Here is a 26,618-nt window from a genome sequence, read left to right as displayed (position 1 = left end):
TTACAAACACACTTGCAGAATGCAATCAAATCACATGCACTTAGACATTTCCAGTCACTGAATATTTGTGCTTCTGACATTTTTCCTAAATGGCATAAAAAACCTCAAACAAAATAATTTCCAATTTTTAAGATTAAAATAAAAGACACACTAAACACATGAAAGACGTTATTCCTAAAGCACACGATGTCTATCAATAACCCAAATAAAATTTATTTGTAAGGTGCAACTTCTAAAATGAGAGAATTTTCTACATCTAAAAAAGCATGGATGGGGCCGGCCCGGCGGCGTAGCGGTTAAGTGCGCGTGCTCCACTGTGGCGGCCTGGGGTTCGGATCCCGGGTGCGCACCCACGCACCGCTTGTCAAGCCATGCTGTGGCGGTGTCCCATACAAAGTGGAGGAAGATGGGCACAGATGTTAGCCCAGGGCCAGTCTTCCTCGGCAAAAAGAGGAGGACTGGCAATGGATGTTAGCTCAGGGCTAATCTTCCTCACACACACACAAAAAAAGCATGGATAAAGAGCATGAAATTTAGTTAGATCTCGATTTGAATCCCATCATTTAGCTTGTATGAGAAATTGAGACTGAATAACTTGTCTAAGAGCATTCTCCTCACTTACAAAGTGCTAAGAGCAGCTGCTTTGCGTGGTTGTTTTGAGGATTATACATTTGAGACCGAGCACCATGCTGGGGAACAGCAAATAATAGGTTCTCAATAAACTATAGCTCTTGTTATCATTTCTCTCACAATGAAACAAACTACTTGGCGACAAGTAGACCAAGATCCTCTCCTGGTATCCAGAACACCTGACCAATGGAACATGGTCCTGAGATAGCTGGGTAGTAAGAAAATAAAATCCACACACAGGCAATTGTCATATTACTGTATTTTATTATATGTTTAGTATACTAATTTAAAGGGAAAAAATGTAAACAAAATGAAAGTCTAGGGAAAAATGGCACTTTGCTTTAATTTTCAATTTAAAGTTATTCTTATTTTAACAATCCATTTATATGTCTCCGATTTTAAAGAGCATCACTGCTGAATTTCAGACTGAAAAAGGAATAAACAGAATAGATGACACCAAAAGAGTTAAGCAGAGGAAGTGATACTTATTAAAAAGCTGAATGTAAAAATCTACCTTGGCTAGAAGTGAACACTGACAGATAACTTTCTCCAAAGGAAAATCTAACTTGAATCATAAAGGTTCATTTTTTGTATAGTCCAATACCATGTCACTCAGGAACTCACGCCTGGATGTGAACAGTTATACTCAGTTACACTGGACCCCCCAAGTCCTCCTGAGCATGCTATTTGCCTTGTCTTACTCCTCTGAGATAACTAACTACACTTCCTGAAACCAGAAATGAAGAGTTTGCCTGTGATTTAAGTTTCAAGAAACAGTTTGTAGAAAACACCCAAATAATCAGTTGTTAAAGGTCTTACTTTTTCATCACTGTACAGCAGCTATTTCTACAAATAAAGAGTATGGGGATACTTTCTAAGAACTCAAAATGAGAAAACCAAAGAGGTCTGTGTGCATGAACATATGTACACAACATATGTATAAGCTTAAATCCCCCAAAACCGGTTTAAACAGATAAGAATATCCCAACATTCTAAATTTAGAAAGAAGAGATAAACACTGATTTATTTATAAATCAGCAGTATTACCAGGTAATACGTTTTAGTTAGAATACTATACCTGCAGTTCAGAAGTACTCTGACTGGATCCCATTAAAAAAGAAAAAAACATTCAAGATAATAAAAACATTCACCTAAGAGCAAACAATTCCCCCACTTTTTATTTTGACATATTGATATTTTCATAAACCTGCAAGTGGAAGATAAGCTGTTCAATAAAAGCCATTTCAGATATACAATATACAGAAATTATTTAAAAAGTCTGTTCATATAATGGATTCTTTTGGTACTAACAAAAAATTAAGACTCAAATAATTGACTAAAAATGAAACCATCACTAAACCAAGATACACAGGAACTGCACTTCATTTCAGGAAAAAAATCCAAATCTTACTATATTAGAAGAATAAAGTACATTTGTCGTAGTATACATTATCATATTCCCTTAAAGTAGGGACTAAAGTTTTTAAATTAAAAAGTGTTCAGGACTATTTCTGTCTGTACATTCAGGAACCATCATCATATCACTGGTTACACACAATTCTCTCATCATGCAAAAAAGCTCAGTTAATTGTTTTCTAAGGTCTAATTAAGTCAAACAATAAACTAATAATAGCAATTTAATTAGTAAGCTGTAAATCAGAGAAGTGTAGAAATTCTTTTTCTACAGTTGCATTATTTTTCCTGTCTATAGTACTGCTGCTATTCAATCTGTTTTCTCCATGTATTGGAAGAGCTAATAGGCACTGATAGTCAAAACAAGATTTTCATTGTTGCAGCAAATGACAGGATATGTGAGAGAAGGAAGAGTTCCCAATGTCATGACATCTTTATGATCCTTTGTAAAGGTAAGGGATTGTGTGCGTACATGTGGAAAGGAGGAAGAAACAAAGGCAGGAGGTTAAGGTATATAAAGGGAATGGTGAGACTATATTAGAATTATATTTATTTAAAAAACTGATCTGAAGTCTGCCCATTGAGTGTACAAAAAAAAAGAGCAGACATTAGTGCAAGTTTAACCTGATAGTTTATTTGTGAAAAAAACTAGGTATGATGAGAAAAAGTTCAATCCTTTCCTTGTAAACGTAAAGAAACTCAACAGGAATTTTAAAGGTAGTAGGCCAGAAAATGCTACAGTAACTCTTATAATCCTTTTCAATTAAACAGACAAATCAAGCTGAAGACACGTGTTAAAATACTTTTCAGACTGAATATTTATCAGTCTATAGTCTATTGTTCCAATTGGATTTTGATTAAAAAAAAAAACTTTTTATAAGAGCCATCATATCTAGAGTGAATAAAATAAATTAGATCCCCTCCCCAAAAGATACTGTTTAACTTCTAAAGCATAAAAAGCTATATAATATACAAATTAACCAGTGTTCTTACAAAAGATGCAGTTCTGGACTGATGGCATTATGCTGTACTTGTGGTGAAGTACTAGGCACGAGAATATATGTATCAATTAAGAATTTTCAGTCTAATTAGTCTCTAAAGTTACTTAATTCTTGGCAATATATAATAACTGGTATGCATTTGGTACTTAAGTCATGAATTGTAGAGAACAAGAAGCAGTATATCATAGTACAAGGGTTTGTATTTGACAAACAATTACAGTGTTGGACAAATCTCTTCTATGAACTCTGTGATGTATCTTGCAGTTGGTCAGTTGTAGTAGATCCTACAAAGATGAAAGAAAAAAAGTCAACATAATTTGTTTGTTGTGTACTGCCAACCTTGGAACTACCTGAGCTAAAGTTCCTGTTCATGGCAATGGATGATAAACAAATATAAAGATCTAAAAAACAAATAAGGTATATTTCTTTTAAGTTAATTAGTCTGATATGAACAGAATCTGTATACCCCCTAAATATTGTGAAGAGCAGAACAGGTGTCTACTTGGTGACAGGACAAATGAAATTGAACATTTCTGTGAATAAATCATAGGTGAATAGCTAAGAGTTTATTACAACTCAAATATCCAGAGCTAGAAAAAGATTTGCATTTATGATCTCAAAATAGTAAAATATTTTCTCAAAGTCTAAACATGCTACTTTTCTTTTTATAAAAACTGACATACAACAGGTGGCGATAGGCAGGGTTGTGGGGGAGAGGGAGGAGACTGACAATGCTGAAAAAGTAATAGGTTCCATAGAATCTGGAAATTTTAAAAGCTGGTAAATGGGGCCGGCCCCGTGGCTCAGCGGTTAAGTGCGCGCGCCCCACTGCTGGCGGCCCGGGTTCGGATCCTGGGTGTGCACCAACGCACTGCTTCTCCGGTCATGCTGAGGCTGCGTCCCACATACAGCAACTAGAAGGATGTGCAGCTATGACATACAACTATCTACTGGGGCTTTGGGGGAAAAAATAAATAAATAAATAAAATTATAAAAGCTAGTAAAAAAATTTTTAAGGGCCCAAAAAGGGTAGAGGATAAATAAAGAACTTCCTTCCCTATGTCTTATTATGTAGTCTTTTCTATCTTTGTGGACTTTATGAAGCTAAGTAGGATATACTCCTATGTAAAGAGTACTTCATTTCCACTGAAGAAAAATCAGGCACTAAGCGAATACAAATTTTAATCATCTACTATTATACTTAAATGAAAAAATACATTTATGTACTAAATGTATAAAATCTAACGTCTTACAAGCAGAGACAGACAAAAGGCCAGAGTTATTTTTCAAAAGCTGTAGCTTAAAAAAGAAATCCCTTTAATCTCTGGCACAGTGGTGCTGGTGCCAATTTCAGTGGCAAATGAGGCGTATTGTTAGCGCTTTGCCAGAGCCACTAAGAATTGATACTGCAAGTCTGAAAAGAAATTGATGAAAAGTTATAACCAAAGGAACATTCACTTTTTTAAAAAAATAATTTTATTTATTTATTTTTCCCCCCAAAGCCCCAGTAGATAGTTGTATGTCATAGCTGCACATCCTTCTAGTTGCTATTATGTGGGACGCGGCCTCAGCATGGCTGGAGAAGTGGTATGTTGGTGCACGCCCGGGATCCGAACCCGGGCCGCCAGCAGCGGAGTGCACGCACTTAACCGCTAAGCCACGGGGCCGGCCCAAGAACATTCACTTTGAATACATCAAAAGAAATCACCAAGATGAAGGTAAATGGGAAACCAAAGACCAATTGGGAGACAAGTCACCTAAAAATGGATAATAAATTTAAAGAGGAAGAGAGACATATAGCAATAATTATTCAAAATGAAGTTTGTTCAAGTTAAATATAAGCTAAACGACTGTGGTATACAAAATAGAAATGAAATGCTGTAGGAAACAAACTAAAAGGCTGAAAGCGTAATATGAAATAACAAAAAATATTGTGATCCTGACATAATGAGACACGGTCACCAGGTTCTTTCACAGCATCACTCATATTTCATATATGCTAACCAAAACAATAATATAATAATTATTTACTTTCCTAAAACTTCACCATCCAAGGCACAACAAATAAAGTAAGTTACATTTCCACCGAAAAGCATAAGTTTGCAAATACAAAGAGTAGGTAAACAGGCACAAAATCTGCATTAGCGGTGTAGAAGAGTCACCTTTTGAATACCAGAATAACAGTTTACTAAAAATAAATAAATAAAATCTGTGTCCTATGACTGATCAAGAGTCAGCAGGCCGCAGGGGCTGGTTGTTCGAGACTTAAAAAACAAAACAAACAAAACAAACAAAAATCAGCCAAATAACTTAAACCAACAGTCAAAAGAATCAGTGGAAAGATATGACATATTTTGTACCTGAAGGGATATTAAAACAAATCTTTCATACTAAAAACATGTTTCTTTAAAAAAGTGTAAACCTTAATTTAGATTATGACAGATAATAAGGATCTGAAACATTAAAAACAAAATATAGCTCAATATGAAGACAAACATCATTGATTCAAGCCAAGCAAACCAAAAAAAAAAAAAAAAAAAAAGCCATACAACATAATGTATGGTCTTAAATCAACTCTGGGCATAAAAATCTTATTATTTTGAAATTGGCCACAGGGTTGAAATTTTACAAACTTTGACATAATAAGTGAATCTCAGCAAAATTTTCTGAGATTCTTCAAAAGTCTAAAATAAAATAAATTATATTATTTAGGCACAAAGGATCACAAGTCTCAGAGATATTTTCAAAACATCTAACCTTCATTTGATGCTTCCACATTCATGCTTTCTCCAGCTGCAGCCTCTGACATTTCTTCATCTTCCTCATCATCATCATGTAGGTCTTTTGAAATTAATTGTCTAGCTAACTTAATATTCAGTCCTTCATTGTAGTGAAGCTTCCTTTTCATTTCAAACTGTCGCCTTTTTTCTACAAGATACAAAAAATAGGCTTAGGAAGTCTTCAGCTTCTGTTTGGTAAGCCAACTATTCCTGGAATACAGTCATGCTCATTCGTTTGTGTCTGTAATGCTGAAGCCTACTTTTGTGCTCAATGGCAGAGTTGAGTAGTTGCAATACAGACCACATTGCCCACAAAACCTAAAATATTTACTATCTGGCCCTTTACAGAAAGTTTGCCAACCTCTGCTGGTTCAAGTACATCTTTTTTTTTTTTTTTTTAATTTTATTTTATTTATTTTTCCCCTAAAGCCCCAGTAGATAGTTGTATGTCCTAGCTGCACATCCTTCTAGTCGCTGTATGTGGGACGCGGCCTCAGCATGGCCAGAGAGGCCGTGCGATGGTGAGACCCCGGGATCCGAACCCGGGCCGCCAGTAGTGGAGCGCACGCACTTAACTGCTAAGCCACGGGGCCAGCCCTCAAGTACATCTTAATGGCAGACTAGGAATAAAAGCAATTAGTAGATATATTTGGGAAGAAAATTTAAAGATACAGGAAAATCCTCCCAGAAAGAGTTGAATGGGGAAAAAAAAGCAAGCTGTAATACCATATATACACATATATATTACGTACAAAGCCTGCATGCATGCATGCGCGCGCGCGCACACACACACACACACAGAAAATAAGACAACAATTAACAGTGGTTAATTCTGGGTCAAGGAACTATGGGGTAATTTTAATATTTTCAAATTTTCTGTTTTTATAATTAAAGAAAAATTGCATAAAAATTATTATCCATTAAGAAATTGTCATGATTTAAAACATTGCTGGCTAAAAACATAACCTCACTCCCCGAGTAATGTTTTTTTTTTTGTGAGGAAGATCAGCCTTGAGCTAACATCCATGCTAATCCTCCTCTTTTTGCTGAGGAAGACCGGCTCTGAGCTAACATCTATTGCCAATCTTCTTCCTTTTTTTCCCCAAAGCCCCAGTAGATAGTTGTATGTCATAGCTGCACATCCTTCTAGTTGCTGTATGTAGGATGCGGCCTCAGCATGGCTGGAGAAGCGGTGCGTCGGTGCGCGCCCGAGATCCGAACCCGGGCCGCCAGTAACGGAGTGCGCGCGCTTAACCACTAGGCCACGGGGCAGGCCCCACCGAGTAATTTTAAGAAAAACTTGTAATAAGGAATAGCAAAGTGATTCTAGACTATTCCTTCACTTATAGTCTTCACCACAGAAACATAAAACTAGTAGCAAATCAATACAAACTGATCATATTTTATTAATAGGGAGCTCTCTAAAGATCAACTGTTTAGAATTTCCGAGAGCAATAAATTAAAAAACAAAAAAGGGGATTGATGTAAAATTGCCAACTGTTTATTTTGTCAAACAAGACCATTTAAATTAGTCACTATAGTTTTATTATGATATTCATAAAAATATTTTGCCAAAAAGGCATGAAAAAATCTCTCAGAACAAGGCTATCAAAGTACTTTCTCAACATCCTCTAATGCCAAGTTTTTATCATCATCTATACTTATGTTTTAATTTTATTTATTTATTTATTTATTTTTCCCCCAAAGCCCCAGTAGATAGTTGTATGTCATAGCTGCACATCCTTCTAGTTTCTGCATGTGGGACGCGGCCTCAGCATGGCCGGAGAAGCGGTGCGTCGGTGCGCGCCCGGGATCCAAACCTGGGCCACCAGCAGCGGAGCGCGAGCACTTAACCGCTAAGCCACGGGGCCGGCCCTATTTATGTTTTAAAAACAGGAATTTACAGTTCATGTCACTACTGATCAATCACTTCTCAGCCTCTGTTTGGGTTGAGAGAAGGAAAGTTCTGAGACCAATATCCACACTGTCATCCCACAAACATTTGTTTCAAACCACCAAGATCTTGCCAGGCATCTTCCTTCTTCTCTGCTTATAAATTACTTTCGCGATTTGTTTTACTCTTTGAGAGCACCATATTGCAGAGGAAGTAAAATAACAAAAAGAGACCAACAGGGGCTGGCCCCATGGCATAGTGGTTAAGTCCAGCGTGCTCCACTTTGGCAGCCTGGGTTCACAGGTTCAGATCCTGGGCATGGACCTACACCACTCGTCAAGCCATGCTGTGGCAGCAACCCACATACAAAGTGGAGGAAGACTGGCACAGATGTTAGCTCAGGGCTAATCTTCCTCAAGCAAAAAAAGAGGAAAAAAGAGACCAATAAAAAGACCAAATCCTCATGACTAAATTTTTAGTGATGCCTTTCAAGTATTCATATGGTGTAAAAAGCCAATACTAAAAAACAACAAAAAGGGGGCTGGCCCTGTGGCATAGTGCTTAAGTTTAGTGCGCTCTGTTCTGGCGGCTTGGGTTTGTGGGTTTGGATCTGAGGCGCAGAGCTACACTACTTGTCAGCCATGCTGTGGTGGTGACCCACAGTCAAAAGAGAGGAAGACTGGCATGGATGTTAGCTCAGGGCTAATCTTCCTCAAGGGAAAAAAAAAAAAAAGAGCAAGACCAGCAACAGATGTTAGCTCAGGGTGGCTCTTCCTCAGCAAAAAAAAAAAAAAGGTTCTAACTGCCTCCAATACCAGATAAATTTACTAAAAAGGTTAACACTTTTTATCATTACAAAGTAACACACGTTCATGGCAGAAATTAAAAAAAAATCATTCAATTTCCTCAGACATTACCATTAACATTTTATAACTCTAGACTTTTTTCTAAAAATGAATCATATATTGTTGTATATGCTGTTTTTTCAATTACTACATAGTTAGGATGACCATATGTCCTAGTTTGCCCAGGGAAGTCTCAGTTTATACCTATAATAGTGATTCTTTCTTTAACTCGAGTTTAGACAATAAAGTATAGGAAAATATAGTAAAATTCTGCCATGTACGTAGCAGATTTATATAATTTTTAAATGGTTACAAGTATTGAGTTATAATTTAATCCCCTATTCTTGGTCAAAGACTTCCGATTTCCCTCTTTGTAGTCTCAGGGTTTTTATGATGTAATACACATACATTTTTTATGCATTTGTTCTATTATTTTCTCAATATTAACTAGGGTTTTTTCAAACTGTGCCTTATGACTCTAGTGAGTCACAATCAGTATTTTAAAAAAATGAAATAAAACTGAATAAACTGGGATGTATCACATAAAGAAGATCAACGTTTAGTGAAATTTTCAGTTTTGTAATTTTATGTATACATGTATAGTGAGTGAGACTTAGTCAAAAATGTTTGGAAACCATTGGAATAAACCCTGGAAAATGGAATTGCTAGATCAAAGGGTGTCATTTGCTTTTAAAACTTTTGGCTTATATATTGCCATACTGCCCTCCAGAAAAGCCAAATCATTTTTCATGCCCACCAACAGTATACAAGTAACCCATTTCTCCACATTCACATCAAAAGAGAAATTGTCATTCTTTTTAATCTTTGTTGATCTGAAAGGAAAGAAAGGTACCATGATGCTGTTTTAACTTGTAGTTTCTTATGCCTAAGAGTTGGTATTACAGTATTTCTCTCTTGCGAATTATATTTAGTCTAAGAGAATGATTTCTTTTTAATTCTAAGAGATATTGAACTTGGTTTTGCTTGTTACAGATATATTCTAGTTTTGGAATACTCAAAATTTATTATTTAATTTAAAAATATGCAATGTATTCATTTCATAGACAGTTGCTAATACAAGTAGTCTCAATCTTCTTCGAATATTTATATTCTTTTTATTTATAATCCTTATATGGCAGAGCAACATAATGCAGAGTACAGCACATTCAGGTTTCAGGCCCAGCTCCACGTGAGCTTGGTAAGTGAATTATCCTTTTTATACTTTCTTTTACTATTCTACAAAATAATATAATGGAGACTATACCAATTATTTTAAGTTATTAAAAGTTAATATTTACTGAGCACTTACAACATGCCAGAATCAGTGCTAACTGCTTTAGATTCTTTCTCTCATTTAACAATGACCAGTTTTTATAGCTCCCAAGTTAGAAATGAGGAAACTTGGGCCAGCTCCATGGCTTAGCAGTTAAGTGCGCGTGCTCCACTACTGGCGGCCCGGGTTCGGATCCTGGGCATGCACCGACGCACGGCTTCTCTGGCCATGCTGAGGCCGCGTCCCACATATAGCAACTAGAAGGATGTGCAACTATGACATACAACTATCTACTGGGGTTTTGGGGGAAAAAAAAATAAAAAAACTTGAAAAAAAGAAATGAGGAAACAGGCTCAGAGAAATGAAGAAAATTAGACAAGTGACATCTAAGACAAACTTAGATCTGTCTGACTCCATAGCCAATTTCTTAATTGCTATGCTATCAGTTACAAGATAATTTTTTCCTAAGAATCTGTCAATAAACAAGGATTTTCAGACACGTAATTTGTTTAAAAGCAATAAATACCTATATGCATCAGTAACTCTACAAGTGGGAACCAAGCTTGTACAATTGTAACTGGTCAAACAGTTCCCCCTGCTGGCTAATTCCTGGAACTACAACTTGAGGGAAAATCCCTTAATGAAAACTGACAATATAATAATAAATTTCTTGTTCTCAATAGATCATGTTTTTAGAGAATCATGAAAACGAGCTCCAGAAATAATTTCTATTTGAAATCCTTTCCAAGGGTCTTTTGGGATATATTTTTGGAAAATAAATCAAGAAATCACCAAGGGTAGAAGAGAGAGAATATTATACAACTTGAGATTACGCTATATGTAAAATTGCCCTGTTGCACAACAATTAAGCTCAGACCATCATAGTTTTGTTGAATAAGCTATATTCTGAACATGACAGGAAGGAACAGCAAACTATACCTCAGCAGCTACACATGACAAAGATCCTGACAGTTAACTAGCAAGTATTTGGAATCTTAGTTCTAAAGTGTCTGAACTTCTTTACAGTAAAGGTAGTCCCCGCATTTCAAGGCTTCAAGCACACTACTACTCTCTTTTCTTTTCTGTGAGGGTATGTTTTGTCTTGTTTGCATTTTTCCCTATGTATATGGGCTTGGTTTTCTCTTTAAAAAATAGTGGAAAATAAACTATATAAACAATTTTTAATTCCTGAGAAGACTATACATTCACATAGTTCAAAAAGTTTAAATAGCAAGAAGGTGAAATATCTTCCTTCTCTCCTTCCCTCCATAGATAACCACTGTTACTTGTGAAAGCAGAAACCATGGGCAGGTAGCAATCCTGAACTGTGTATGTGCTGTGTGGGCTACAGGAGCTTCTTCCGTCCCTGTAGAGAGGGCTATCTTTATCTCCTCTTTCCTAGGACACTACTGTTCTTTTTCTTTTTAAAAGATTTTATTTATTTATTTTTTCCCCCCAAAGCCCCAGTAGATAGTTGTTATGTCATAGCTGCACATCCTTCTAGTTGCTGTATGTGGGAGGCGGCCTCAGCATGGCCGGAGAAGCGGTGCATCGCTGTGCGCCCGGGATCCGAACCTGGGCCGCCAGCAGCGGAGCACGCGCACTTAACCGCTAAGTCACGGGGCCGGCCCATTACTACTGTTCTTTTTGTTCAATGGGACCTAATAAAAATTTTCACTCTCCATCTGACCATCCTGGTTCATTTGGTAAGTTTCATCACTGTTTTAAGACACAAGCAATTGGGAATTAACTCTTACTACTATCCACTTGAAGACCATCCAAACACTCAATGACCCTAAAAGCATTAATTTAGTAAGTATTTCTTGAGCATCTATTCTTTTTTTTTTTTTTGTGAGGAAGATCAGCCCTGAGCTAACATCCATGCCAATCCTCCTCTTCTTGCTGAGGAAGACTGGCCCTGGGCTAACATCTGTGCCTATCTTCCTCCACTTTATATGGCACACTGCCACAGCATGGCCTGACAAGTGGTGCGTCGGTGCACGCCCGGGATCGAACCCAGGCCGCCAGCAGCAGAGCGTGCGCACTTAACCGCTATACCACCGGGCCGACACCCCCGAGCATCTATTCTTTATCAGGCACTAAAAAAAGTACAAAGAAAGGAACACTTATAATTACTTTAAAAAGGTAATATTTTCCCAAATTCTTGAAATCAAGAGGAAAAATGCTGTTATACAATAAAGCCACACAAGTAGAATCTGAATTATAAATATGATGCTCCCTAATCTCCCACCATCCACTTCCCAAATAGGAAAACCATTTGACAATCTTCCAAATAATGGATTTATTTTAGCAAAAATTATTAGCATAATGCTGAAAGCAGTAAAAGAAATAAACTACCTCGTTCTTCAGGTGAGAGGTCACTATCCTCATCTCCACTGCTTTCTTGTTCATGAACTCGATACTTTGGCTCCGAGCCTTCAGCAGCAGCTAATCTATACAACAACCATTTATAAATCAACACTGTGATATTCTTATATTAGTTGAGTGTCTTATTCAAGTTCTGAGTCTCACAAAAACATCTCAAGATTATTAATATGCTAGCTATAACATTTGTCATTTTTGATGACAAAAATAAAAAGCAAGAGAATGAGAATGGGTGTAGAAACCAATCAACAATAACAAGAGTGGAGGGTGACAAATAAATGAACAGCAAAGGCATAGAGCTTTTGTTTAGGAATTCACTTTTTTTGCCTTTCTCATTTCCATCTTTAAAACCCAGGTGGCAGGATATTTTAAAAAAACAAACACACACAGGAAACTGACACAGGGAATCTGGGTACTAGGCTCTGGTACTCTGATCTTTCTGTCACCTGCATACATTGATTTTAATCTAGAAACAAAACCATAAAATACAAAAAATCCAGGTAAACTTAGCACATGCTTTTTATTTACACTTGTACAAGTAAAGCAAAACGCCTTTAAGTATGCACAATTAAAAACAGCAGAAGTGAAAATGCTTTATAGTCATCAGTACTTACTTTTTAGCTAAGATATCCGGGGTCAGGGCTTCAGTGGTTTCTGAATCACTCAATGCATCTTCATCATCACCTACCATACTAGGATGACATACACATTATAATTAATACCTGAACTATAATTTTTCAAGCAGAAAAACAAGGTAGAGAAACCTATTTCGACTGACTTAAAGTTTTAACTTTTAATTCAATAATTATAGCTCTGTTGTCATCTTTGAAGTTTAATATTAAATAGTTTCTATTCAAGGCAAGTATTTAAAAGTATAGCACAAATCAAGAAAAGCCCTCAAATGATTAAAAAAACCACTACTGCAACCATGAAAATAAAGACTGAAAACTTGAATCATCTGAAAATAATAAAAATACTTCAATTATTCCATCCAGTGGGAGGGAACAAATAATGCAAAAAAACCCACAGTCTGGTTTTAGAGTATGTATTTGTATATCAACCTGAAGATAGAGACAAATGATCTATGCAGACATAAGGTTAAGTAAAATAACAAATTAGATCCTAAAACCTAATTTAGGAAGTTTAAAAGCTATTTAGCGTACCCAATCTACCCTCTAATGAAAACTTGCTCCCCACTTAATTGCAAAATTGGGCATCTTTAATTCTCAAGCCACTGAAAGGTGTACAAAGCAGAACTCAGCTATATATAAAAAAATTGCTGGTTTATACCTTTCCTGGTTAGTTAAGGAAACAAGTTAAATAAGTGCTATAGTTTAGATGATGCTCTTTTTTCCAAGGGAAATTGAAATAAACTCATTTACATTACTGGATATAATTAAGCAGAGCACGATAAAATAATCTACCAATTTGTAGAACTGTTCTATAGAAAATTCCAAGTTATGTTATAAAACTTACAGATGAATTATACGTGTGTGTGTGTGCGTGCGTGTGTATAAAAGCAGTAACTTTTTGTATAGTAGTAGTGTGAGATTCTTACATAGGATAACATGATCTTTCTGTAAAAAGCATCTTCTTCTGTTAAATAAAACTCTTCAAAAAAAAAAAAAAGCCATGAAAGGAATTGGTAAAACTGAGCACTAAACTGATAAAAGCTGAACACATATATCTGTACATACATATAGCCTCAATTGCTTAGGGACCAAATAACTTTAGCGACTCTCAGAGGAAAGATATGGGTAAGGTAAAAAGCAGTATCAAATATCCATCATTCAGATTTATAATACTGTAAATATAAACTCTAAAAATAATGGCTACAGCTATTTTTTTTGAATCATGACTGATCTTAATTCTTTTAGGACAGTTGTCTCCAACCAACACAGATAAGTAAGGGATGTCCACTACCTTTATTGAAAAGGAAGAAAGCCCTGACTTTGGCTTCTGATACAATAAAAGTTTTAAGATATGTTTTAAAGTATATACTTGTAACTAGGAGAAAAATAAGTATTTAAAATTTTCATAATTGATAGGTCTATTTCTTCTCTCAAGCTTCATTAATATTGAGTTTCAGTATAGTACCCCTCCTATTTCATTATTTCTTTCTACCCTTGTCACAATCTTCATGTTTATTCTTGTTTTTACTGTTTTTGCTATTATCAAGTTAACTTATCTTCCAAAGTTTTCATCCATTGACTTAAAACACAGAATCTCTTAACTCTATTTTAACAGTAACTTTGGGATTTATGTTGTCTTACTTCAATGACAAAATATTTCAGTCCTGGAAATCTTTCTTTTTTCAGTACAAGTTAGGGTATAGGGTAATCCTACTTACTGCCAGAGACTATCATTTTACAGTTCATTAAAAACATTCTGGAAGACTCAAAACTGCCAATCACAATGTAATGATCCGAACTACAGCATTATGTAAGTTCACAAATAAGGACACAGTACTAACGACCACTTGTCACTGACTGGGTTAAAGAAGAGTTACCATCTGTGAAGTTACCCTTTTCTGCCAAGAGACTGAATAAGCCCCTGATTCCTACTTAGGAAGCAAACAAGCGCAACTTTCATCTTCCTTTTTATAAGCAGATTATTTTAGGGAAGGCAAAAGTCACTAACCTGTGTGCATCATTAGCAGCTAAGGACCAGTGAGGTACAACAAATAAACATTTACTACTACAATTATAGTAGCGGTACAAAATGGATTTCATAATTTTAAAGTTACATATTACTTATACTATTACACAAAAATATGCAGTTGGGTTATTAATTAGTGCTCCAGTAACAAATGTAAAAACAAACACAAATTAAAATTGGCTGTTATCCAGAAACTCACATCAAATGCAAAATGGAAACAAATCAGAAAAGGAACAATGTCTACACAACGTTACCTATGGTAAGGAGTGCTAGGTTCATCTATTTTCATTAAACCATAGTCTTTGTCTGCTGGATGATATGTCGCCAGGATGTTCATTTCATCCCACTTCTGGGATTTTTTACTAAAATTAAAAAGAAAAAAAAAATTTTCCTCAATGTAGTAAAAGATAAATGTGCATATCTAAAATTCACAAATAGCCAAATCCCATATATCAATTTCTATTTGATGCTAACTTCTATTTTTACATCTACTTTTTCTTTTTTTTTGGTGAGGAAGATCAGCCCTGAGCTAACATCCATGCCAATCCTCCTCTTTTTGCTGAGGAAGATTGGCCCTGGGCTAACATCCCTGCCCATCTTCTTCCACTTTATATGGGACGCCACAGCATGGCCTGACAAGCAGTGCATTGGTGCATGCCTGGGATCCGAACCCGGGCCGCCAGCAGCGGAGCACGCGCACTTAACCGATACGCCACGGGCCGGCCCCTACATCTACTTTCTTAAAAGAGAAACTGACTTAGGGTAAAAGCCATAAATAATTCAATAAAATGTCAGTAAATATTTTATAGAATACTTAGTGTCCACATATTAAAAACACATTATTCAGAATCTTTACCAGGCATTCAAAAACACTACATTATGACAGGCTTAGTTTTCATCTGGTCTATAGAATTAAAAACAGTAAAAATTGAAATTTACACATAGTCTGATCTCAGTAGTCAAGGATTTTTGATCTACTATATATTGGTAGCAGTTTGATAAAAAACATAACAGGAATATTTCCCTGGCCTAATTTTTTCAGAGATATCCAAAAAAATCAAAAGAATCAGAACATAAAACTACAGGGAAAACCCCATTAAATTCAGATACCACTAAATAAAGATGTAGGTGTCAAATAAAATTATAGTTCAGTTTTTTTTAATCTAGAAAAATAAGGGTTTGCTAAACAATGATGTAGTCATACAGATCACTTGGGATAAATCTACTTAAGAGAAACAGAAATGCTTTATGAACATCTGTTAATATCTATTCAACAAAATATTTGCACAACTACTAAGGTGCTCAATAATTAAATGCCTTAATTACAAATCCTTATCTGTCATTAAAAAGGACATCAAAGACCTCTCTGCCAGCCAACAATATACATACACACTTTGTGACTTGGTTATATACTTGAAAATAAAACTACTTTAGAAAGAATCAATGCAGATTTTACAGATTCAAATCATCCTTTCTGTATCTGGTCCACATTAGTGAGGTTTTACTGTAGATATTTCCCATTTACCAACACCCAGATCCTGAAATGTTCTTGAAGAATGACATACTTAAATTTTAATATTATATTCCTTTCTCCACGCTCTGAGTCACCTTAAAAATTGCATGTGCCTACTCTGGCAGGTGAGCCTGACTTTTTCTTTTTCTTTCTACCCTAAAGGGCCCACAGTGGCGCCAATTCAGACTAAGCACTTTTTTTCTTCATATTTTTATTGTGCTAAAATTACATATATTTTACATACATAAAATTCACCATTTTAACCATTTTTAAGTGTATAGTTCTGTGGCATTAAGTATATTCACACTGTTGCACAACCATCACCACCATCCATCTCCAGAACTTTTTCATCTTCCCCAACTGAAACTCTGTACCCACTGAACACTAACTTCCCATTCTCTCCTCCCCCCCAGCCCCTGGCACCATCATTCCATTTTCTGTCTTTATGAATTTGACCACTCTAGGTATTCATATAGGTGGACCCATATAGTGTTTGTCCTTTTGTGACTGGCTTATTTCACTCAATGTCTTCAAGGTTCATCTATGTTGTGGCATATTTCAAAATTTCCTTCCTTTTTTAAGGCTGAGTAATATTCCATTGCAGACTAAGTACTTTTGACTACAACTTCCTTTCATGCCTACTTACCCTTTGTTTTATCAAGAGGCAAAGGTTGGCCTAGACATACTTCACAGGTGACTGAGACTACAACTCCCACTTTTCCCCAAAAAACAGTCAGAAGTTGCCTACGTCTCTTCACCATGAAACAGTAAAAATCTTTCTTTCTTTTTTTTTGTGAGGGAGATCAGCCCTGAGCTAACATCCGTGCTAATCCTCCTCTTTTTTTTGCTGAGGAAGACCGGCTCTGAGCTAACATCTATTGCCAATCCTCCTCCTGTTTTTCTTCCCCCAGAGCCCCAGTAGATAGTTGTATGTCATAGTTGCACATCCTTCTAGTTGCTGTATGTGGGACGCGGCCTCAGCATGGCTGGACAAGCAGTGTGTCAGTGCGTGCCCGGGATCTGACCCCAGGCTGCCAGTAGCGGAGCGCGTGCACTTAACCGCTAAGCCACCGGGTCGGCCCCTGAAACAGTCAAAATCTTAAAAGCTTATAGGAAACTAAAAATTAAGACATATGGGTCATTAATTTTAAGCACAGAAACAAGATTTCTTCTTTAAACTGCTTTTTTATTCATTCGGCACGGAACTCACTTGAATTTTCAACTAATCAAATTTAAATTTTGCTAGTATTAAAAAAAAAAATACTTGATTAACTAGACTGGGTAAATAGACCATGCTTTACAATACTGATTTCTCTAGATGCCTAGGTTCTGACTGTCTATCATAGTAACAGTTGGTCTTGTGACAGGGAAAAAACAAAACTGGGAGATAAGGTTTAAGTTCCAGGCATCCTTCACTAGTCCTGTGACTACAGGCAAGTCCAACAAACACACTCTCTTGGGCTATGTTTACTCTACATGGAAATACATTATTAAAGATTTTATTTATTTATTTTTTCTCCCCAAAGCCCCAGTAGATAGTTGTATGTCATAGTTGCATATCCTTCTAGTGGCTGTATGTGGGACGCCGCCTCAACATGGCCGGAGAAGTGGTGCGTCGGTGCGCGCCCGGATCCGAACCCGGGCTGCCAGCAGCAGAGTGCGTGCACCCAACCACTAAGCCACGGGGCCGGCCCTAAAATGGAGTTTTAATAACAGTCTTTCTTATGATATTGGGTTGTTGAAAGAATCAACTTAAATAACATCCGTGAAACCAAATTATAAAGCACCATACAAATATAAGGAGTTTTTATGATTTAAAATTCAAAGTTTTGGGTTAAAAATCCTCAAACCAGACTTAGCACTGTAGAAAATGGTTTGAGACAAGGCATTCTGAAAAGACGTTTAAACTGCCTTTCTACTGAATGCCTTCTACGTTTACCCTGCAAGACGCAAAATTTAAATGATTTTTAAATATTTAAGATCTCCCACAGAATGAGTTTTCTAAAAAGCAATCGGTTTTCTATTTGACTAAATCTGAAGTTTCATTTTATTTTGCTATAAATAGTCTGTTATCTACAAATTTCTGTAAATTTAGAAAGCAAATGATTAGGTCTATTCATGATCATATTCTATATAAGGAAACTCAGTGAAAAGAGAGATACTTCTAAAGATTTTAGATAGCAGAAATGATGAAGCTTCCAATTAGAAGGATAATGAAAAAAACATATACAAGTTTTAAGAGAAGCAGATTAATTTTGTGAAGAAAGCAATTCAATTAATAAATGAAGGGAGACCCATAATACAGTAACTAAATGTTCCCTCCTGATAGACAATGCCTCTGACATGACAGCCCGAGTTAAGTCTACGTCAAAAACAGAAAAGCAAAGGTAAAAGTTTCATAAAACCTGTGTTAATAGACAGTCCTATTTAGATTTCCTATTAAAGATACTGTAAAATAAAACTAGCACATCTCTATTTATATAAAGTTCAAAAGCAGGCAAAACCGAAGTGTGTAGGGATGCATACTTAGGTGATTACCATAAAAGCCAGGAAAGTGGTTATGTCAGGGGAGGAGAAGACTGGAAAGGGTAGGAGACATTTCTGAGGCGATGGAAACATTCTTTTTCTTGACCAGGATGGTGGTTACAGGAGTGTTTGCTTTATAATAATTTCTCAAGCTTTAAAATTACATTTAATACACTTTTCTGTATGTGTATTACATTACAATAAAATATTTAAAAAATAAACACATATTAATGACCTTGTTGGGTACTTCCTAATCTCAAAATAAAACAAGTCACTTCCTAAATGATGTTAACAATATTGAATTAAAGAATTTTATTTATTTATTTTTCCCCCCAAAGCCCCAGTAGATAGTTGTGTGTCATAGCTGCACATCCTTCTAGTTGCTGTATGTGGGACGCGGCCTCAGCATGGCCGGAGAAGCAGCGCGTCGGTGTGAGCCCGGGATCCGAACCCGCGTCGCCAGCAGTGGAGCGCGCTCACTTAACCACTAAGCCACGGGGCCGGCCCCAACAATATTGAATTAAAAACAACAATTTATCATCTTTACTGCTTAGGATAAAGAGTGAAGATGGACCTTTGGACTTTAAAAGGTATCTCTAATGGGGGAACCCAAATACCCTTTAAATCTGTTTTGTGAGATAATGACAAGAAAAAGAATTGTAGGATACAAGCAGAAATGTTTTCTTAAAATTTAGGATAAAATTTAATTATCACAATTCCAGCACTCTAATCCATTACCAATTTTGATTTCTGCATAGTCTTTTCACTCTGGTTAAAATGAAAAAATATATAAGCTATTAGTACATATGAAAATATATAAGCTATTAGTACATATGAAAATTCTGTGTATATATATATATAAAAACAGTATATATATAACAAGCCATTTGTATTTTCTAGTCTTTACCTTTTTAATAATTGCATAATGAACTATTCATCTAATATTACATATTTAGATGAAATCCAAGGTCTTCCCATTTAAAATAAAGCAAAAATGAACATATTTGTGCATATTCTAGTCAATGTTTTCAGGATAATTTGCTAGGACAGGCATATCTGGGTTAAAATTTATCAAGACCTTTATAGTTCACTCTATGATGCCATACACCTTTTTTAAAAGAAAGGACTGTTTGTAATGTTGCCAATAATTAACAAAACTTTGCCTGGATTGGGTATTTGTGTGTGTTTTTTCTACCTGAGCAGGTATAAATCAATATTTAAAAGCTGTTTTGTGTTGTTTATTTGCTCATTATCTAATAAGTAATATGAAAAAACGCTTATTTTACTTTCCCTGTATAAATTGTTTACATCCTTTGCCTACCTATTGAAAACTTCTCTTACAAATTTGAGCTCTTCACACTTAAATTCGAGTTCTTTACATCTATATAAGTGTAAAGAAGTCACTCAAATTTATAAGAGAAGGTTTAAACCACATTATATATAACCCAAACGTATATATAAGGTATAAATCACATGACATATAATCCAAATTTTTCCCAGTTTGCCATTTAGTTTACTTTCCACTGTAAACAGAATTCAAGTTTTATATATTGAAAGTTTCACTCCACTTCAACACAATACTAAGAGAAAAAAGAACTTATATTTATTCAGATCCAAAGAAGATATCAGTATCTTGCAAAAACATGAATTTAAATAATGGCATCAAACAACAGGTTTCAAAGAATGCTAGGAATTCTTAGGTGGAAAGCAGTGAAGTAGAAGAAACAGTTGGCAGAGGAACTGAATATGGAAATCAGCATCTCTAAAGTTTTGGTAGAATTAACATTAGTTGTGGAGTAACAAGACCCAAGGAGTGAACTTGAGTTTAATCCCAACACTGTCACCAACTGTTCACATGAGCTTCTTCCGATCATTATCCCCACTTACAAAAAACTGGGGCACCACTGCTTACATGGCCGATCTGCCGTGAAGGTGAAAGCACCTGCTGGCTTCAGTGTCCCCTTCTGCTTGGGGGACAGGTTTTCCTGCAGCCTAAATCTAGTCCAGAAAAAGTCAACACTTCTCACTTTCACTTTGATAGCTTATATGATACCATCTCAAAGACCTACTCGCACTTCTTGTTGCTTGTGACTTGCTCTTTGATAGTTTGAGCTTGGAGTGGGAAGCAGGATTTTGCTTCAAGGCATTAAACTTTAATTGCACGTTTCAGGAAATGGTTCTTTCTTTAAATGAAGATTCATTTTACGTAGGCTGACAAAGTACAAGACTTTGAAGCCTGAAACCATTACTGCAATTAAAATAAGACTTAACAATAAAAGCAATCAGTAAACAAAAAGTCACTTTTGAAAACTTTACTCAGTGAGCCTTTGACTATATATATTCCATATCCTTTTATAGGCAGAAAAAGTTGAAGCATGCATATAAAAAATTATATTAAAGGAAATTAATTCCAGCACATTTTTTTCAAGCAGAATTTGCCTACTTTACCTAAGACTACTATAGAATTTGAATTGAACATATTGCCTCCAAAGCATATTGTGTAAAACAACCCACTGACGTGGGAAAAATGAGATTTCTATATTTATTTCTACTAGAATAAGACTAACATTTGAGGGTGAGGTACTGGGTTAAACACTTTACATTTACTAACTAAAGTAGGCATGAGTATAAATGGCTAACTTAAGTCACAGAGCTACTAAGTAGCAGAAAGGATCCAAACCCAGGCAATCTGGCCCTAGATTAATCACCAAGCTATAACACCTGTCATAAGATAAGCTTTAGTGACATTTAATACCATATTTTGAAAGATTCCAAATGCAAATTTTTCTCATTTTAGTATCTCTGAAAACGGAAAATATATCTTAAAATGGATGGCATCTTATAAGTGGCAGTATTTTTTTCTTTCTTAGTGGTACATAAAATCATGGTACTTCTTAGAATCACTGGTGTCTTGCTTTTCATGGAATGCACATACTTACTTGATGTTAGGTTAGACCTTCACGAGTTGTACACTATATTCAAGGTATCCTGAAAGAATGGGAATTCCACAACCACAGCAGATGCCAGTGTTCTAACTAGTTGAACAGTGTGTTACAACGTATGGAGATTTATTATATGCCTAATTATGTGGATTTACAGATCTTATCCAATTTCAATTGAACTAACCCTCAAAAAATGGGTACCTGACAAATGGTACCAGAATAAACCGCTCACTGAAGATAACAGTACCAATGCAAAGTACAAAGAGAACAATAAGAACTTAACAGCACTGAGACATCAAAAAAAAAAGATGGTTTGACAAGAACTGTATAAAAAAAAATCTAAAGACTATTTGAAATATGGCATTATATGAACCTCATTTTAAGTGTATATTGAGCCTTGAGATATTATCGAATAATAGTAGTATAAGTATATAAATTATAAAAAAAAATTTGAATTTTTTCCTATTAAAAAGATCCACAATCAAAAAGTTTAAAGACCACTGGAATAAGACAACTCAACTTCTGACCTTAAAAAAAATCCCTTGGTAACATCTCTTTATGTTAAATAAAATGTTATGTTAAATAACACCTCACAACTGATGCGGGGGTGGGGGGCAGGGGAGTGGCGTGTGTAGAAAAAGGAAACTATCACTGCATTTTACACGATAAAGGCACCAATAAAAGGTATGGTTATTTGTGGATTCTGTATTTCCAAATTTGCCCACCTGCTACAATTTATCTGTAAATCCGAAATCAGTATTTGAGGAGCTCTCTCGGTCCCTCCAGACATGTGCAGAGCAGGAAACAATTTGAGTTGCCGGATGCACACATTCCCAACTGAGGGTAAACAAGGTGACACTTTACCTTCTTGATTCAACTCTCATACTGTAAATAAGTGTCGTTTTCGCAATCTATGTAGTACCATGTCTTTTGCTTTTTTGTGCTTTTTGTTGGTGAATTCGCTGTTTAACCAAGTGTAGTGCTCAAGTGCTGTCTAGTGTTCCTAAGTACAAGGCTGTGATGTGCCTTACAGAGGAAATACATGTGTTGGATAACACACAGGCGTGAGTTACAGTGCTGTTGGCCACATGTTCAATGTTAACAGATCAACAATACATATTAAATAAGGTGTCTTTAAAGAGAAACAAATAAAAAAAAAAGGCTATGTATTGACTGGTTGATGGCAGTGTTGTTACCAGAGGCTTGCAGGAACCTAACTCTGTACTTCCCCTAGGAGCAATGGTTCAGTATTCACTAATTCAGTGTTTGTGGTGACTTTATAGAACATAACTATTGAGAATAACGATGATTGACTTGGATCCCTGGTCATTTTCACATTAATATGAGATCCTTTTCCCTCATACTCTGTTCCAACATTTAAAGTTAGACCATTACACTACACTTATTAGTTTCTGAATTTTAAATGCACACTAATTGAAAGAGCTATTTTCAGTCCTTTTTATACAAAAGGGGGAATATTGGTTGTAATTGAATTAAAATTAAACGTTACAAAAAGTTTGTTTTAAATGTGTTCAACCATACTTTTATTGTTTCTGTTCAAAGAGGCTCTCATAAAGTCATTAATGTTGTTTGCATGAGCTGTTACATAAATAATAATGTAAATTGTATTACCAATAGAATTAGTTTCTATGCTTTACAGTCATATAACACTGATCATGAAGAAGCCCATCCCCTTTTACTACCTGGAACCAAAGACCATGAACCTCAATGAATTAGGGCTTGGTAGTTCCCTTTGAAGACAGGACTATAACCCTCTAACAGACAAGTCAAAGTCACTCACCTTGCAAAAGGCCCCTTTTAAGTGAATCTGCCCTGCTAGCAGCTCCTACAGGAGGAGCCCTATGTAGGTTAGTCAGTCTAGTAGAGTGGCTTTTGAGGCAGAAAGATCTGTACGTAAACCCCAGTCAATTATAGAGAAAGGCCAACCCATAGAGTAGGGCCACGGGAAATTGCAGCAGATCAAAGTTGAGAATAAGTAGAAGTTAAGGAAGCAGAGAAAGAAGAAAATAATAAGCTACTTGGTAGCTAAACAAAAAGAAGCTCACACTGGAGAACAGCTAAATAACATGAACGCCAGTGAGAACCTTACTCCTGCTGCTGAATACCCTGAAGCTGCGTAAGAGCCTTCCATAGTTTGTTTTGTTTTTTAAACTCTTGCTGTCTTCCTGTTATGGCTGTGTTCTGGTGTGATTCTTCTTTCTTAATTCCATGAACTACAACCACTGTCCACCACCCCCAAAGCCCATCTGAAGCATCTTACCCCCAAAAGAAGTTGGAAAACAGCGTGTTAGAGAATGTACAAGTCAAGCACCCAAGAGAGGGGGGAGCAGGGAGTTGCTAGACAAACTAAGGTCCTTTTCTAACTCCAAAACGCTGCGATTCTAAGCTGTGATCCAACTTAATGCTTTATTCAGGGCAACACAAATCCCCATAAATTTACCACCACCAAGCAGTAAATGATCCTTTAAACAGGTGTGCCCTAGTTCCAAGATTCTAAGTTTTCATCAACATCCTCATTTTAGCTTTATGACTTTACAGATTTCAATGATACCTTTCTTAAGTCTTATTTCCAGAATGTAGAGTCCTTATATTTTTAGTATCTTATAACATCCAAGCCCCCTAGCTCTTCTTACCCACTGGTATATTTTATACTATACATATACACTGTATTGCAACTTTTTTTCATTGATCACTGCACCTTGGATGTCTTTCTCTGTACATAAACACCTATCCCATTCTTTTTTGAAGGCCGGTATGTTGTTCTATTACACAAATGTACCATAATTACTACTTCACCAGTCCTTATTAATGGACCTTGGGTTGTTTCCAACTATTTACTATTACACACAACGCTATGGGTCAATATCTTTTGACATGTGTATCTGTGAGCATGCAAGAGCAACTAAATTATCACTGGATCACAGTAAGTTGCTACTCTGATTTGTTCTGAGCTTAGATATGTCTTTCAAGAGGAACAAAGACCAGAAAGCACTCAAACTCTCGCTGCAGCTGCAAAAATAATTAGCAATAAGCGGCTTTCCATTAAATATAGATCAAAGACTCGGAGAATTGTGGTTTCTCTTAGTGCAGATAACGACAGACGAGGACCCAAGAGAGCGTGGCATGATGCTTTCCATAATGTTCACGCAAAAAGGAATGACTGTGAAAGAAGAGCAATTAGGAAAATGGAGAGTCTCTCTTTTTTGGAGAGGGGTCTTATGAGCGTGAGACTAGATCTTAAAGGGTTCCCAAGCCAAGAAAATACTCTTTAATTACTGAAGAATTTTAGATACCTCGGGTACGAGGTTAAGAAATAATAACAGATGAAGCTTTGAAACTTCAACTTGATTCTTTAATGTACCCCATTTCCGAAAGTTCAAAGATTATTATGGATGTCTAAAAAATATTATATATGCGCATATACTTTGAAAAAAGGAAAAACACGGGAAACGTCATAGCTCCTGCCTTCTTGACAATCACCCCAGCCCTCAGCCCGGCCGGAGGAGGAGACTCGCATCCAGCAGCCGCCCCGCCCGCCCGGCGGCCCGCGCTCCGCTCGGGGTCGGCTCGGTAACGGCGGCGAGGGCAGGGCGAGGCCGCCCGGGCCGGGCAGGAGCGGCTTCCCAGGCCGCCCCTCCCGCTCTCACCTCAGCTCTTCGTCCACGCTCCTGCCGGGCTGTTCGGCCGAGGCCACCACAGAGGAAGTCGTGGAGCTCTTGTTCTTCAGGATCCCCTTGATGGGCCGGTGCGAGGCCGTCGAGGCCGCCATTGCCCGCCGCTCCGGCGGTCGGCTCAGCGTCGCTGTTTGGCGCCTGCCGACTCCAGGAAGGAAAGGGCTGGGTGCGAGCAGAGACTCGCCAGGCAGCCGCCGCGCCCGCTTGGGGCTAAAGCGGCCGCACCTGCTGTCGCGGAGACGGTAGCGGCGTCGCTGTCACGACACAATGACCCCGACGCTCTGGCGTGTGGCGGACGCCGCGCGGCTGGCAGCCCTTCGCAAGCACTTGGCCACCGGCACTTTATCTGCGCGGCGCGGAGAGAAGCCGGCCTAGCGCCCTAGCGCGGGAGCGACGCCGACGCCGAAGCCAAGCGGGCCCGCCCTCTCGCGATATCTAGGGAGGGGCGGGGGCGGGGCGAGAACAAAGCCAACCTCCGCGCCCCGCCCCCGCCTCGCCCCGGGCAGTTTCGGTGGGCTCGCCGGTAACCTGGCCCGGCGCAGGGAGCTTGGGAGCTGTTTCAGAGAAAGTTCGGAGAGTTTCTTGGCTTACCTCTGTACCGAGTTGTACGTTTCTCCAAGCGGCCTCACTCCCACCACTTTATGAGGTCCATATTGTTGTTTCTATATTTTATAGGTCGGAAAACTGAGGCTCAAAGGTGACGTCATTCCCCAAAGACATTGGCTGACTTTCAGAGAAATGATGTATGTCTCCTCTTTCCTTGCAATTAACCTGCATAAAAAGTTTAACTTTCTATTGTAAAATCATGGAATATCAGCATTGGAATGGTCCTTAGAGACCTATTATGAAATCATAGAATATTGACTTTTATGACATCATAGAATGCCAGCCTTCAGGTAGTCTAACTTATTTTTGCCTTTGAAGAAGCTGAAGGACAGAGAGGGGAAGTGACCTGACCACTACTGTCACATAGCCCATCCATAGCATGCGGTCACAGAACTTCAGACTTCTGTCTTCAAGTCTAGTGTTTCCGATTTTTACCACATTCTCTCTCAGTCCCGGT

General features: G+C 37.2%; 1 protein-coding gene across 2 annotated transcripts; it reads right to left on the bottom strand.

Annotated features, from left to right (window-relative positions):
* Positions 1 to 2,655: 2,655 nt before the first annotated feature.
* On the bottom strand, positions 2,656 to 25,936 carry PPP1R2 (protein phosphatase 1 regulatory inhibitor subunit 2). 2 transcript variants are annotated; one of them, XM_058556083.1, is made up of 6 exons: positions 25,529 to 25,933; positions 15,134 to 15,241; positions 12,836 to 12,913; positions 12,195 to 12,289; positions 5,802 to 5,972; positions 2,656 to 3,328 (listed from the first exon to the last, which is right to left on the bottom strand). In XM_058556083.1, the coding sequence occupies exons 1-6, from the start codon at positions 25,648 to 25,650 to the stop codon at positions 3,282 to 3,284; spliced, it is 621 nt and encodes a 206-aa protein (XP_058412066.1). In that variant the 5' UTR covers positions 25,651 to 25,933; the 3' UTR covers positions 2,656 to 3,281. The 2 variants fall into 2 exon arrangements, with proteins under 2 accessions (XP_058412066.1, XP_058412065.1); XM_058556082.1 differs by lacking the exon at positions 2,656 to 3,328 and adding an exon at positions 4,267 to 4,801 and having other exon boundaries at positions 25,529 to 25,936.
* Between the last annotated feature and the right edge of the window lie 682 nt (positions 25,937 to 26,618).

The sequence above is a fragment of the Diceros bicornis genome, chromosome 15 (genome assembly GCF_020826845.1).
Source record: "Diceros bicornis minor isolate mBicDic1 chromosome 15, mDicBic1.mat.cur, whole genome shotgun sequence".
Classification (NCBI taxonomy): Eukaryota; Metazoa; Chordata; class Mammalia; order Perissodactyla; family Rhinocerotidae; genus Diceros; species Diceros bicornis.
The sequence above is the reverse complement of the archived record's forward strand: the minus strand, read 5'-3'. Positions and strand labels throughout refer to the sequence as shown.

Excerpts from the sequence above, each read along its gene's own strand:
- PPP1R2 (XM_058556082.1), bottom strand. The coding sequence starts at position 25,650 with ATGGCGGCCTCGACGGCCTCGCACCGGCCCATCAAGGGGATCCTGAAG. Across the intron at positions 15,242-25,528 it reads AGCGTGGACGAAGAGCTGAG|TAAAAAATCCCAGAAGTGGG; the intron begins GTGAGAGCGGGA and ends TTTTAATTTTAG. Across the intron at positions 12,914-15,133 it reads CCTAGCACTCCTTACCATAG|TATGGTAGGTGATGATGAAG; the intron begins GTAACGTTGTGT and ends ATGTCATCCTAG.